At 38.2% G+C, this 16,703-nt stretch overlaps 1 protein-coding gene across 1 annotated transcript in view; it reads left to right on the top strand.

The window, feature by feature from the left end:
- The window catches only part of LOC136864721 (protein FAM135A), a 570,393-nt gene that overhangs the window by 511,134 nt on the left and 42,556 nt on the right, over window positions 1-16,703 (top strand). Inside the window, exons 15-16 of the mRNA XM_068226397.1 lie at window positions 10,446-10,658; window positions 14,762-14,966. Coding sequence (XP_068082498.1) covers window positions 10,446-10,658; window positions 14,762-14,966 — 418 coding nt within the window. The remainder of the gene's footprint in view (window positions 1-10,445; window positions 10,659-14,761; window positions 14,967-16,703) is intronic.

The following is a 16,703-nucleotide window of genomic DNA, read 5'->3' as shown; positions in this document are numbered from 1 at the left end:
CTTCTGCTTCAAGCAGACAATAAAATTTTTGCTTTCCACTTGTTAAAATATTCGTTATATCGCCAATTTTAACGGGGACACTATAAGGACCATCATCAGCCTAGCCTAGATACAATGTAAAATTCATATTCCTAAAACAGAGTAGTGTGGAAAGATGAAAGACGGAATGAAAGGATGGGAAAGTGGTGGAAAGATATACATACATAAGATATTGTTAAATGAATTGTAGTGAGTATGACAAAGCTATGTTAAAAAGTGACAAATAAAATCTTATGTAAATGTCTCGTTAAAATTAATCATAAGATAAAAAGAAGGCACTGGTTGACAATTATTCTTATGTTGCACATTTAAAAATCGAATAAAGTCTGAAGTAAACAAAGTCCAGTGTTTCTGATAAGTTCTAGAATTCAACATAAGTGCAGAGGGAATAATTAGTCCAATAAGTCCAGAAAAAGGTTAATGTTGACAAAGGTGTTGGACATATCTTGTGGAACAATGAAGTATAAATGAGTAGTGTTACGAACTGTTGTGAACATTAGGCCAGGAAGACATGGAAGTAAGGAGACGAGCTGATCGACTAAGCGGTGTGTTTACAAATGTAGGGTTGGGAGTCTCCACCTAATCAGTACTTGTTATAATTACAAGTTTATGTATTTAATTTTAAAAATACATTACAATCGCAGGACTAGTTTCGATTCCGCTGGGAATCATCTTCAGCTGCTGAACATACAATTAACGTCAGTAGTCAAAATAGCAGATACATTAATTTAAAACATTACTTTTATGAAGATTTATATGCAGTTATAAATCCTAATTAGTAAAATATAACAGTAACAGTTTAAAATAGTGAATTTCATGTCTAAAATTTTTTTGCTTGAGGTTAACTTGCACAGTCCTATATTCTAATAATGATGTTGCACTGGATGTTGTTCAACTTGAAGCTCACATGCATAGTCTTTTTTTTCTAATGCTAATAGTGTTTTATGTCACCATTTGTTGAGAAAGATTATATTTTTAAAATGTTGTTTGTGCCAGTCAAATGTGTACATATTGATCAAATGCTTAGGTCAGAGTTTGTAATAAAATATATACAGCCAAAACTGGTTAGGACGTTTTTGTGAGGACTGAAAAGAATGTCATAAAGAGGGAACGTGCTAAAAAAAAATGAAAAACAATTACGCTGTTAAATTTAAGGTTAGGTTTGATCGTAAAAATAATTATGATGAAAACAAAGAAACATGTGTTTACAGTTATGATTAATGAAATAAATAAATAAATAATACATTCTACAAACACCAACGTAGTAAAACATCAAAGAAAAACTTTCTTAGAGACGCAAACTATACCCGTTGCTTACAATTATGATTAGTCTTCTTATCTCACAAACCACAGGCAGCGTGCTGTCATTAATGAGAATAAATCTCAATGTAGTGTAAGAAAAACTGGAATCCCTCAAGGCAGTGTCCTAGCTCCAATTTCATTCTACTTAGTTTATATTTAAATGACATTGCAAAAGACTTAAATTTTGCAAATATCATCTGTATGCTGACGATCTCCAAATGTACTATCATTCCCCAGTTGAAAACGTTCATTTTGAAATAAAGCAAATTAATGGTGATCTCAATAATTTAACGCAATATGCCAACAAATATTTTCTCATTATTAATTCGAATAAAATGCAAGCAATAATCCTTGGACAATCTAGACTCATAACTAACTCAAAAGCTGCAATATCCCCAACTTAGAGCTAAACGGTGTAAATATTACTTTCACAAATGCAGTGAAAACCCTGGGTATCATGATGACTGAAAATCTAAATTGAAATGAATACATAATGAGCATATGCAGGAGAGTACCTGCTTCTCTTCATCCTCTCAAATATCAACATGCAGTCGCTTAAGTGCGGCCAGTATCCAGTAATCGGGAGATAGTGGGTTCGAGCCCCACTGTCAGCAGCCCTGAAGATGGTTTTCCGTGGTTTCCCATTTTCACACCAGGCAAATGCCAGGGCTGTACCTTAATTAAGGCCACGGCCACTTCCTTCCAATTCCAAGGCCTTCCCTACCCCATCATCGCCATAAGACAAATCTGTGTCGGTGCGACGTAAAGCAAATAGCAAGAATAAAAATTTTTTTTAAAAATATCAACAATCCTATTTCCCACTAAATTTAAAAATTAGATTGGTTCAAACACTCGTACTCCCATTATTTAACTATGTGATGTTGTACTTATTGATGTGACTATTGAACAGACCAGTAAGCTACAAAAAGCATTAAATTCATGTATGAGATTCATATTTTCACTAAATTACTCTGCTCATGTAACACCCAATTTTGAAAGACTAGGCTGGTTAAAATTCAACGAACTACATACTGGTAAGCTACACACTGCAACTCCAGTATATAGACTGTTGAATGAATGACAACAGTACTATCTTTCATCCCTGCATGACAGTAACACACATTCAACATCCCATACCATTGCCATTTTCAACCACTTGTTCCAAGTGTCTGGAACTCTGTTTCAATAAACATCAGAAAAGCTACTAATTTAAAGACCTTTAGATGTGCTTGCCAAAATTATTTCCTCAGCTATAGGACTACTTGTGTGAATGATCTATGATTGTGTGAGTAAATGGCTACAGCTGTACTTAAAATTTTAAATTGTAGTGTATAGATATACTTACAGTATATAAATTAATAATAATAATAATAATAATAATAATAATAATAATAATAATAATAATAATAATAATAATAATAATAATCATAATAATAATAATAATAATAATAATAATAATAATAATAATAATAATAATAATAATAATAATAATAATAATAATGTTATTTGCTTTACGTCCCACTAACTACTTTTTTACGGTTTTCGGAGACGTTGAGGTGCCGGAATTTAGTCCCGCAGGAGTTCTTTTACTTGCCAGTAAGTCTACCGACACGAGGCTGACGTATTTGAGCACCTTCAAATTCCACCGAACTGAGCCAGGATCGAACCTGCCAAGTTGGTGTCAGAAGGCCAGAGCCTCAGATGGTTGAGGCCACTCAGCCCGGCAGTTAAATTAATTGAGCTGCATTTGTTAAATAAGATTATTATTGTAATTCAGTTTAATTTTTGTTTATTTGTAATATAGCACAGTCTTATTTTTATATTATTGTTAAGTGCAAGAGAGGGTCAGGAGCCCTAAATTCGCCATTAATAAAGACATTAATAATAACAATAATAATCACAATATATCTTCAGGGAAGCCTGGGAAGATATGGAAGTTGGATTGTTTTTAAATGGCCAATGGATAAACAACATTCAATATGCTGATGATGCTAATTTTTGCAGATAGTCCAGAAAGTTTACAGTACCGTACCTCATTGGGATAGTAACATTAACTAGCCACGAATATGGTCTTAACATGTATATAAAGAAAGCCAAAGTTATGGTCATAAGCAAACCCTTTATCCCTACTCGTAATTTTATAATCGACCAGAAACCTGTGGAACAAAGTCCAGAAATACACATATCCTGGTACTATCAGTAATGATATATGAGATAGTTTGAATAAAGTGAATGGAAAAACCTGGACTGATTTCAGCGAGTTAAAATTAGCCACAAAAATGAGACATCTTAACTGCTATGTGTTTTCTGTTCATTAGTTTGTTGTTGAAACATGGATTTTGATGAAGTTATTCAATAAAAAATAAGAGGCCTTTGAGACGTGGCTCTACCAAAGAATGCTAAGAAAATCGTGGACAGGTTATGTCACAAATACAGAGATTTTTTTTTTTTTTGCTAGGGGCTGTACGTCGCACCGACACGGATAGGTCTTATGGCAACGATGGGATAGGAAAGGCCTAGGAGTTGGAAGGAAGCGGCCATGGCCTTAATTAAGGTACAGCCCCAGCATTTGCCTGGTGTGAAAATGGGAAACCACGGAAAACCATCTTCAGGGCTGCCGATAGTGGGATTCGAACCTACTATCTCCCGGATGCAAGCTCACAGCTGCGCGCCTCTACGCGCACGGCTAACTCACCCGGTCAGAGATCTTTTAAAGGATGAGAAAGAATAAATGAGAGATCTTCAATTCCTTGGACACATCATGAGAAACAAAAGCAGATAACAAGAAATTCTGCAAATAAACACATCAGCAGAGTCGTTCCTAACAGACCACAATGGAGAAAGCACAGCCAAGATGGTTACCAACATCTGGAATGGATAGGAACTAGAAGAAGAAGAAGAAGAAGAAGAAGAAGAATATAATTCTTGTAGTATTAATTTTAGTAGTTTTCCTTTGAAAACTATTTTACCAATGGTTCAGTTCTGTTTTGGGATACAGCCTATGTAGTAGTTTGGACCAAAACATCGGTATTGAATGTTAGCTGCAATAAACAGTAAAATGTTCAATTGCACTCATTTGTATAACAATTACGAGTGATATTTGGAATACCTGATCTTTCTCTGCTAGAACATTTTCCTCTCTCACCATCATGATTGTTTTGTTTGGAATGCTTTGTGTGTTGTGGGCAGCCTCTAGTTACAGAAAACTGATAGCATTCGCTGTTGAAGAAGAAAAGTACAGCAATATAAAGTATGATTTTTCAGTGACATAGAAATGTCTTTATTAGAGCTAAGATTTTGATGACCTGTATGTTATCAAAAAATGCCCTGTAAATAAACCATTCATCCTTTCTCAGAAAATCTGTGACAGGCAGTGTTGTTCTACACATAACCTCTTTTCAGTCACTTTCAGCTGTCGTGGGTTTAGTCTTCAGATCCCCCTTTCATAATAAAAACAGCAAACCAAAGTGTACTTCACTGTTGTGCTTCTCAGCTGAAATAAACTGAGGTTCATTTTCTACTTTGTTTGTGTTGATGTGTATACAACTACGGTATGTAAATGTCTTTCATGTACATGCAGAACCTTACACAGTAGAATGGTTGCAGTTAAAACAAACGAGGTAAAGGGATATAAACTATAAAAATTAGAAAAATGTTCTTATTTCTCAGGTTGTGGTGTTTCTGACATTATTTATGAATTTCTTGGAATTTCTTATTATCTCACAATGTAAATTGGTCCCAAACAGCACAGAACATGTAAATATGCAAAGATAACATTTAACCCAAAAATATGTTTTGTTTTATTGCTCATTAACAAAAACACCTCTTCTTATAACACATTCCTACTTCATCCTCGTCTGATCTTTCACATGCTGAATATGCTGAGATAGTCCTAATCGTAATTTCTGTAGCCACCAAATTTGGCCATATCGTGACAGTAGTTAATTGTTAGGCTTCATGGCTAAATGATTAGCATGCTGGCCTTTGGTACAAGGGGTCCTGGGTTTGATTCCCAGCCAGATCAGAGATTTTGACTCTCATTAGTTAATTCTGCTGGCTCGGAGGCTGGGTGCTTATGCCATTTTTAGTGTTAGAATTTATCTTAGGTAGGGCCCCATTTTCACAGACTTGCAGGTCACCTATACAGCATCAGCTTAAAAAAACTGCAACAGGCCTCTCCGGAGGCCACACTCCGTTGTTGTTGTTGTTGTTGTTGCAGTAGTTCATTATTTGCAAGCCTAGCAGAGGCATTGCTGTGTGTTATGGTTTTCATGATCAATCCCTCTCCACACACTGCCCTTCCCTTTTAAAGACCATCTTACAATCTCATACATCTTCCTCATTATCTCTCCCCTTCTCCCCTTACCTGAATATCATTCATACCTGACACAGCCAGATTCATTGTCTTTTCTGACTCCGCTAGTTCTTCAGTGAGCCCCATGGTATTCATAATACCATTTCAAATTACATTTTTTTCCTCGTACTTGTTTTCATTGGAAGTGGGGCTCAATCTCTCCCTTAGATCCAAAGCATGCTAGAAACATTCTGAGCATGCTCAATAAATTTCTGTGATACAAGCTGCTGGCCTTAATTACCCAGTCCTAATTACCATTTTTTTTTTTTTTTTTTTTTTTCACTGTTGTGTTTTATGCACCACCAGTGAAATGGCTAGTCCAGTTCTCTGAGTACATGCAGTATGATGTCTCATATTAAAATAAAATTGCTCATTCATATTACATAGTAATTGGTATTCCAACTCTCAAAACCACCTGCTTGGTTACTAAGCCATTACTTATGGTTCTTGGATGAGGACACTGCTATAGGTACCTTCATCATATCGCTCATGGGCTGCAGTAGTGGCACAACTAATGAAATATGAATTTGGAGTTAATACACTCTCCAGCATTGCTGATCAATCTTCCTTCTAGCAACAACAGCAGCATATCTTGTTGTTCAATATTCCACCAACAAATGGTAGAAATGCAGCTGTTGCATTCTCTGCTTTGTTGTTTACCTTGGCTGCAATACTGGTGCTTCACAATTTGCACCTGAAGCTTGGAAGTCATGTAGTGCATTCTGTTCATCAATAGTGACACATTATAAGTTGTACGGTAGCAGTTTTGCAGAAGAATTTATTGTCTGTGGTCCATCAGAAACTTTAAAACCGGGCGAGTTGACAGTGAGGTTAGGGGTGCGCAGCTGGGAGCTTGCATCCGAGAGATAGTGGGTTCAAACCCTACTGTTCACAGTCCTGGAGATGGTTTTCCATTTTCACACCAGGCACAGCCAATTCCTTCCCACTCCTAGGCCTTTCCTATCCCATCGTTGCCATGAGACCTATCTGTGTCGGTGTGACATAAAGCAAGTTGAGAGACTTTAAACTCATTTGTCTCAGAACTTTCTTTTTAAGTTGTGCCACTATTGTAGCCCACAAATTTCAAACAAGAAGGGAAAATAAAACTTAGCAAGTACATCACTTAACAACTGAATGTCGGCATGTCTTCTCATGGATATCTTTTCTTAACTGTCTGAGTGAAAATACTCCAGGATGTATTTTACACTTACATTGACATAAAAATAATTGGATTCTTTAACTATGGAGTTTAGAGTTTCAGACTACTCAATATTTATCAAAATATGATAATACTCTTGCATTTGTTTGGTCTGTTCTCTATTGATACTCATGATCTACTCATGTGTCTACTGAACTCGATAGCTGCAGTCGCTTAAGTGCGGCCAGTATCCAGTATTCGGGAGATAGTAGGTTCGAGCCCCACTGTCTGCAGCCCTGAAGATGGTTTTCCGTGGTTTCCCATTTTCACACCAGGCAAATCCTGGGGCTGTACCTTAATTAAGGCCACGGCCGCTTCCTTCCCACTTCTAGCCCTTTCCTGTCCCATCGTCGCCATAAGACCTATCTGTGTCGGTGCGACGTAAAACAACTTGCAAAAAAAAAAAAATCATGTGTCTAGCAGATCCACCATTAGCCATGAATATTCAACTCACTGCAGTGCAGGCAGGATTTGTAATTAAAAGTCTGAGCACTGAATCTACACTGCCAGAAAAAAAAAGAAAAAGAAAACATGCAACATACTCAAGGACTGTGTTCAGTGGCACCAGGGTATGATATGTGCATACTGAGGGGTTGTTGTGTTAGTGATTCATTTGTCACAGGCATCAGTGATCAGATGGCACTCAGGAGGCCTATCCATGTGCACTCTGTTTTGACTCTGCAAGCAGTAACTGTGTTGAGGTTAGAGGTGAACAGTGTTTGAAACATTCTTTCTAGGGTAGAAACATACCCCGCCGATGAGTACATACTCATGTTAAATAACTGCAACCATTTGAACGCAGTCGCATTGCGGGAAGCTGGATGGACGTATCGACGGATTGCTGCCTGTGCTGGGCACAGTGTATCGGTAGTATGTCGCTGCTTTCAGCAGTGGTCTGTGGAACATTCCCACACCCGTAGACCAGGTTCCAGATGTCCGCGTAGTACAGAGGCACATCAAGACCGACGCATTGTATGAGCAGCAATGGCTGACCGAACATCATCCAGGAAAGAAATCTGGTCACATGTTGCACTTGCTGTGTCACCAAGGACCGTTGGGAACCATCTGCTTGCAGCAGGATTATCTGTGCCTTTGGCCAGGCTACCACTGACACCATGGCACTGCCAAACACGGCTATTCTGCTGTCGTGAAAGAGGCGGCTGGAGAGGGGAATGGCGCTCTGTTGTCTTCAGTGACAAGAATAAGTTCTGTCTGTATGCAAGTGATGGACGTACACTTGTATGGCGTAGACCTGGTGAGTGGCCTATTCCAGAGTGCATTCGTCCACGACACCTAGGTCCCAACTCAGGCTTCATGGTGTGGGGGACCATCAGTTACAACTTGCGGTCACAGTTGGTGTTTCTGCAGGGTAACATAACCAGTGCCTGCTACGTTGCATACGTTGTTGTCCCCATACTACTGCCATTTCTTTGATAGGAAGGTGCTGTGCATTTTCAGCAGGACATTGCACGTCCACATACATCCGCTGTGATGTAACGTGGTGTACATTGTGTACAACAACTGTCCCGGCCAGCAAGATCACCGAATCTTGCCAATTGAACACGTATGGGACATGATGAAGCGAGAACTTAAGCGTTCTCCAGAGCCTGCCAGAACTATTGTTGAATTGTATCAAAAGGTGCAAGATGCTTGGGACAATCTATCACAGGATGCCATTGAGCACCTTTATGATCGTTTGCATGTGTGTATGCACGCCTGCATTTCCACCAGAGGGGGTACTGTGTATTGATGCGACATTTTGGGCACCTTTTACTGTGACATTTGTGTTTCATTTGGTCTGAATTTGTAATCATATACTCCTGCAATGATGAACTACCTCTTACGTCACTTGTGAATAAAATGACCTTGTCCTTGAGGATGTTGCATGTTTTTTGTGCCAGTGTAATTTGAATGATGTACTTACCAAAGTTTGCTAACTAGAAGTATATATGTTACTCATCATCATCATCATCATCATCATCATCATCATCATCATTTCCCTTTATCCAGCTGTAGCCGGGTAGGGGAAAATATGGTTCCTCTCTACTTTCTTCGGTCTTTCCACCACTCCTCCTCCAACACTGTGTCCCAGTCCAGGTTTCTTTCTATAATGCTGCGTTGGTTGGTATCCTTCCATCTCAATCGTGGTCGTCCACGGCCTCTCCTTCCTTGGATTTGCATTTCCATCACCTTTTTTGGCATTCTTTCGTCGCTCATTCGCTTTATGTGCCCAAACCATCTTAGTCGGCTCTTCTCTATTCTATCATTCATTTTTTCCACTCCAATTTCTTCCCGGATTTTCTCATTCCTTATTTTGTCTCTTCTACTCTTCTGTATCATACTCCTCAAGAATTTCATTTCGGCTGCCTGTATTCGACTCTCATCCTTCTTTGTCATTGTCCAAGTTTCTGCTTCGTAAGTAGTTATGGGTACGTAATACATCTTGTACATAGTATCCTTTGCTTCCATTGGCACATCTTTGTCCCATAACATATTTCTTACACTATGATAGAAACAACTTCCAGTTTGAATCCGTTTACTAATCTCAGCATCCAGTCGAACATTCTCCATTAATTCACTCCCCAGGTATTTAAACATTTCCACTACTTCCAGGGGCTTGTCTGTAAGTCTAATCTGACCTTTCCCTTCTTTCTCCCCTCTAGTCATAACAAGAGTTTTACTCTTTTCTACACTTATTTTCAATCCACATTCTTCAATCTTCCCATTCACCACATTCAACTGTTCTTGAACCTTCCTGTCGTCTTCTCCCCAAATCACAATATCATCTGCAAATAACATCATGTTCAGTTCTCTTCTTCCATATGCTGCTTTTGCTGTTCTCATGATGTCATCCATTACTATTGTAAACAGGATTGGTGATAGAACACTTCCCTGTCTCAGCCCACTAGTTATTTTGAACCAACTTGTCCTGCCAACTTGTGTTTGCACGCAACTACAACATTCCTTATACAATGCCATGCTCATTTTTATTAATCCCTGTCCAATTCCTTTTTGCACCAGACTGTCCCAAACTTTCGTCCTAGGCACACTGTCATATGCCTTTTCAGTATCAATGAATGTCATCACCATATCATTCCCGTACTCCCAATGCTTTTCCATTAGTTGTCTCATAATGAAAATGGGCTCTATTGTTGACTATATATGTTACTAAATATTTAAAATTAAATTAACCCTTGCCTTGTACGGATCTCAGAGGACCCTTTTTATGCCTTCAAAGGTGACTGCTGCTCATCCAAATGGCCTCAGTGGTCAGGTGATGACTCCCTCAGTTGTACTCCTTAGCTATCTGCTGTATTAGGCAGCCCTCAGTTATATTCACAAAGCTAAGTTAAGTAGAACATACCAGTAATAAAAACTAGGTCTGTAGGTAGGCAACGACCACACACAACAGTATGACTGTACCTTGGTATGATAATCCCAGTACATGTTAATATTAGAAAGTACATGATTGACGATACACAATTTAGGAAGAGAAGTAGATTCTGACAGAGTTTATAATGAGGTCAAAATTTCTTATAGGGATACAGAAAGGCAATGTATTTGCCCCAACACATCTACAGTAGCTGCCACTACCACCACAGTGACAACTGAACGTGAACTATCATGTGACTGTTACAACAACAAAGATGGGGAGGAACGGCTTAGACAAAAATTGGTATCAGCTATTGGAGATGATACATTGAGCTTTATCAAGTCCAAAGAAGAATTTAAACGCCAAATGAACTTCAGTGGAATGATATACAGGTATGAGAAATGCTTATTAACTGTTGCTCATAAAAATACCTATAATTATTATTTATTCTAAAAATATAGTATTTTTGTGTTTTTGGAACAAACTATTGTTTTCTTGCATACCATTCAAAGTAGAATCTTAGCAGACTCTTGCACAGAAGAATCAGTGTCAAACCTTGTATACTTCGTCCCATGCTATGGTCATTTGTAACAAAATATATCTTGTCATCTGTAATATACATTCGCTTAATGCACATTTAGCCAGTAATCTTGCATAGTCCTATTATGTTAGGAAAGTTTCCAGCAGTGCATAGGACAATTTGCAGTGCATGTGGACCCCTTAGTCCTATTTTCCTGATACGGCATTTTTGGGGATGAGGTGGGATGAAATTATATGGCATGGTTTAACGGCCAGGTGCCCTTTTCGATGCCAACCTCAGTTGAGCTAATGAAGATTTAATGAATGATAGTGAACGAAATTGGGTAAGGAGGTGAACGGAATTGCCTGTGGTCTATGAATAGGAACTGTCCCGGTTTTGCCTGGAAGTGAAAATGGGAAACCGAAGAAAACCATTCTCAGGACTGCCGACGATGGGATTTGAACCCACTTATCTCTCAAATGCAGAGCTTAGCTTCATAGCCGTAGTGCTTTAACGTGCATGGCCACTCTGTTTGGTCTTTTAAGGCAATTTGAGTGAATATTATAAGGAATCAGACGGGGATTAATAAAAATGACCATGGCAATGTACAAGGAATGTTGTAGTTACGTGCAAACACAAGTTGGCAGGGCAAGTTGGTTCAAAATCACTAGTGGGCTGAGACAGGGAAGTGTTCTATCACCAATCCTGTTTACAATGGATGACATCATGAAAACAGCAAAAGCAGCATATGGAAGAAGAGAAATGAACATGTTGTTATTTGCAGATGATATTGTGATTTGGGGAAATGAGGACATGAATGTTCAAGAACAGTTGGACTGGTGAGTGGGAAGATCGAAGAATGTGGATTGAAAATAAGTGTAGAAAAGAAGAAAACTCTTGTTATGACTAGAGGGGAGAAAGAAGGGAATGGTCAGATCAGACTTACAGACAAGCCCTTGGAAGTAGTGGAGACGTTCAAATACATGGGGAGTGAATTAATGGAGAATGTTCGACTGGATGCTGAAATTAGTAAGAGAATTTGAACTGGAAGCTGTTTCTATCATACTGTAAGAAATATGCTATGGGACAAAGATGTGCCAATGGAAGCAAAGGAAACTATGTACAAGATGTATTACGTACCCATAACAACTTACGGAGTAGAAACTTGAACAATGACAAAGAAGGATGAGAGTTGAATACAGGCAGCCAAAATGAAGTTCTTGAGGAGTATGATACAGAAGAGTAGAAGAAACAAAATAAGGAATGAGAAAATCTGGGAAGAAATTGGAGTGGAAAAAATGAATGATAGAATAGTGAAGAGCCGACTAAGATGGTTTGGGCACATAAAGCGAATGAGTGATGAAAGATTGCCAAAAAAAAGTGATGGAAATGTAAATGCAAGGAAGGAGAGGCACCACGATTGAGATGGAAGGATGCAATCCTACGCAGTATTAGAGAAAGAAACCTGGACTGGGACACAGTGTTGGAGGAGGATTGGTGGAAAGACCGAAGAAAGTGGAGAGGAACCATATTTGCCCCCACCTGGCTACAGCTGGATAATGGGAAGTGGTGATGATGATGATCATGATGATGATGATTATTATAATTTTTTAACTTGTTCTAAAAACACAGAAGTTCACCCTTTCATTGTCAGACTGGAAATAAACCTCCAAATGTTAACTATGTCAGTGTGATCCTGCCATATAATCACTACTCTATTTGGTAGGCATAGACATTTTCAACTGATCACTTCTGTGTCAGGATGTGTACATTTAAAGAAAACAACCATAAATTCATCACCTCTTAACGAGTGTACATTATATGCGGCGTGCTAAGCACTAAGGCGGGAAAAGTATGGTCTCCTAGTTGCTATTTTGAAATAAATATTTCACTTGGCTCAGTAAATTGTAAGGGGCTGCCTGGCCGAGGCGGTAAAGGCGTGCTCAGTTTGCCCAGAAAGACGTGGGTTCGAATTCCCGTCAGCAAGTCATAAAATTTAAGAAATGAGATTTCCACTTCCGGAGGTGCATATGGCCCTGAGGTTCACTCAGCCTACACCAAAAATGAGTACCAGGTTAATTCCTGGGGGCAAAGGTGGCCGGGCATAGAGCTAACCACTCTACCCCATCACGTGCCAAGGTTAACAATGGTGGAAACCTTTACCTTCCACTCCTCCTAGGGCCTTCTTGGCCTGTTTGGAGGTGACTTTGCTTTGCAGTAAATTGTAAAATGTTAGTAGTAGCAATTCTGAGTAGTTATTTGATTATTTTTAGCTACTAAGTAGTAAGGATTCAGTTTTTGTTCATTAGAGTTTTTACTACGTTGTGATTATCGTCATGGTCAATCACTTCATTACTATCATTATCTGTATTGGTATTCCATTAAGTTAATTTTTTATGAAATTTGTATTTATGATTATTGTTTTATATGCACTATATATCATAATCTGGTTAGATAGAAGAGAGGGCCAAATGGCCCAAATCTTGCCAGAAAAAATAAATGTAATCTAATCTATTTAGTGTTTTTCTGTATTGAAATATAATATATACTGAGCGAGTTGGCTGTGCAGTTCGGGACACATAGCTGTCTCCTTGCATTCGTGAAATAGTGGTTTTGAACCTCACTGTTGGCAACCTTGGTTTTCTGTTTTCTGTGGTTTTCTGTTTTCACACCAGGCAAATGATGGGACTGTACCTTATATTAAGGCGATGGTCATTTCCTTCCCAGTCCAGTCCTCTCCTCTCCTATTGTTGCCATAAGACCTGTCTGTGTCATTGAAATGAAAAACAAATAGCTTGAAAAAAATTGTAATATATCAATATATTTCTGTTTGTTCCATAAGTGTTAACAATGCACAAATGAGACATACAAGAATTTTCTCAGTATATTATTTTGGTTATCATTCCAGGCTGGTTTGATTCTGCCTTCTCTGCCGTCCTGTTCTGTTTTTGTCATACTTATTTCCTGACCTCCTCCTACCCTTCTTAACCCCTGTACTGCCCTCTAAAACCAACTGAACAAGTCAGGATATGTCTTATCAATCGATTTCTTCTTCTGGTGAAATTTTTGTGAAATTGCTCTCCTCTCATGTACTTTATTCAATATTGTTTCATTAGTGATCCAGTCTACCCATCTCACCTTAAGCATTCTTCTGCAACACAACAATCAAAGGCTTCTATTCTCTTCTTTTCTGTGCCGATGTTTCACTTCTATGGTGTGACCATATCATCATATCCAAATCCTCTTCATACTCTGATAAAGTAACAATATCATTGGCATATGTCATAGTTCTTGTTTCACCGGGCGAGTTGGCCATGCAGTTCAGGGCGCACAGCTGTGAGCTTGCATCCTGGAGATAGTGGGTTTGAATCCCACTGTTGGCAGCCCTGAAGATGGTTTTCCGTGGTTTCCCATTTTCACACCAGGCAAATTCTGGGGCTGTACCTTAATTAAGGCCACAGCCGCGTCCTTCCAACTCCTAGCCCTTTCCTATCCCATCATCGCCATAAGACTTATCTGTGTCAGTGCGACGTAAAGCCACTAGCAGTTTTGGTTTCCTCTCCTTGAACTGTGATTCCTTTTCCAAATTTCTCTTTGATTTCATTTACTTCCTATTCTATAATATAAACATTGGAAATGACAGGGTCAAACTGTACTGTGTACCAATCTCGCTCCTTTCTAGATAGTTGCATCTCTCTCCTTGATCCTTATAACTGCAGTTTGATTTTCATTCAGTTTGTAGATAGCCTGTGTTAATGAAATATTTAATATGTGATTGGACCTATGCTTGCTGGAAGTTGAAGGCTGAAGATTTGAGGAGACTTAATCACTTATTATTAAGTGATCTTTGGTGTTACTAAGTGTATGAGTGTTAACATTTAAGTTTATTTCGCTATCTCTTATTGACTAGTTTGAATTTTTCTCCTTCTTTTATGTGGATATGGAAAAACTTAATAACACCTATCTTTCTTTTAGCGACTTCCCGACTTTAGCATCTACACTGCCGTACTTTCATATAAGTGATGAATATCGTATCTTCTCACCCGAAGGACTACACCTGATAGTGTGTGTGCATGGACTTGATGGAAATTCAGCTGACTTGCGGCTGGTGAAAACATACCTGGAGCTGGGATTACCTGGTGCTAATTTGGAGTTCCTAATGTCGGAGCGCAACCAGGTAGCAGCCCCTTCTCCCACCTGTATTCCTTAATGATTTTATTTCTTTTATGCTGTATCTTTCTACTAGGAATGTAGCATGCAATCACGCCTGGTGGGAACTGACTGACTAATGTAGAATCATTCATTCACTGTTTGCTCATGACTTAAATAATTCTGACATTTTGATGTTGAAGTGATTTTCAACTTTTCTTGTATGTGTATTTGGCATTCTAGACAGTTTATTCGGTGTTAAATATCAGTGTGTGATAGCAAGAGAGAGCAGCATTAGTTCTTGAAAATACATCAATAGGAGAATAATTTCTATCCAAGTTCTCCCTAAGACATTCTTTACACGGCAGGGCTCAGGCTATGAAGCCTGTGATTATGCCAAACCATCTAATTATTCACCTCCTAAACATAATATATTCAGCATTATAACTACTTAAAATTTAAAATAAATGTAATATAATTTAACTTTAACCTAAAATGTAATATAACTGAAATTGCAATTATCATAAAAAACTAAGTTTAAAAGCCAAATACCACCTTCAGGAAATTGAAATAATAGGGATAATGGTCGGAGCACGCGATACCATACCTCGTCACTTCGTCGCCACATGGAAGCGCTACCAACTCCCAATGAAGCTCATCCCGGAAATCGCGACCCTCGTCCTCCGAGCCTCCATCAAGATCATGAGGCACCACCTCTACAGCTAATTTTGAATGTTCTTTTATTAATACATATGTACATAAAATTGATATGTTTTACCTTGTTCTTAGCGGCAGCCTGTAAATACAGGAGGTCTTTCTAAAATAAATGGAAATTATATATATGATTAAGAATGTACAGTATTTACTATAATTAAAAACTAAATCTTAAAAAATTTAAGCTATAATGTTACTAACCTTACATTTACATAATACTGTATTTATTTAATAATCTAACTTATGAGGAGATGCTTCTTAGTGTCATTAATCTCAATGTAGGTACAACTTCCAGCACTATTTTCTGAATAGCTTTAGGTTACTTATGTCTCTAATTTCAGCTGGGATAGAATTCCAGAAATGTATGGCCCTGGTACAAATGAGTTGTTATATGTATTGCTATGTTGAGTGGAGATGGACAGCAAGGATCATATTGACGAATTTAAGGTTGCTCTACCTGAAAGGGAGAGGTAGTTGAAATCTATTCTGAGTTAATCTGGTTTACCTGTCTGCAGTGTTTTATGCAGAAGAGGAAACAGCATGGTACTTAAGTCTGTCACATAATCTTAACCTGGACAGCTGGTGGAGGAATGATGTTGGAATGGAGTGAAACATTTAGAATGAATAAAATGCCACCGTTATGCACCCGTTAAAGTTTATAACCAAGTGAACAACTTATGTTATTGTAGACTTTGTCACCATAATCAAATATTGGTAGTATTAGTCCTTGAACGAGTAATTTCCTGATATTGCCAGGTAGGAATTCTCTCATTTTGTACAGTGAGTGTGATGAACCGAATACACAAAGACAAATTTTTGTTATGTGCTCTGACCAACTTAAATACTTATAAAAAATTTATCCATGGTTCTTAATGGAAGGTTGATGTTGTGGATTTTAATCTTCTAAGAGCTATAAAATCATGGCTCCATGGAATGGAATCTATAAAAAAGAGAAAAATCTATTAGAAGCTGTAGCAAATTTAGGTATTGACTTCAAATTGCAAAAAGAGAGAAGGTTGTCTCACCTTATAGTCCGTAAAGTGATGTGTTGTGA

The sequence above is a fragment of the Anabrus simplex genome, chromosome 2 (assembly GCF_040414725.1).
Source record: "Anabrus simplex isolate iqAnaSimp1 chromosome 2, ASM4041472v1, whole genome shotgun sequence".
Classification (NCBI taxonomy): Eukaryota; Metazoa; Arthropoda; class Insecta; order Orthoptera; family Tettigoniidae; genus Anabrus; species Anabrus simplex.
The sequence above is the reverse complement of the archived record's forward strand: the minus strand, read 5'-3'. Positions and strand labels throughout refer to the sequence as shown.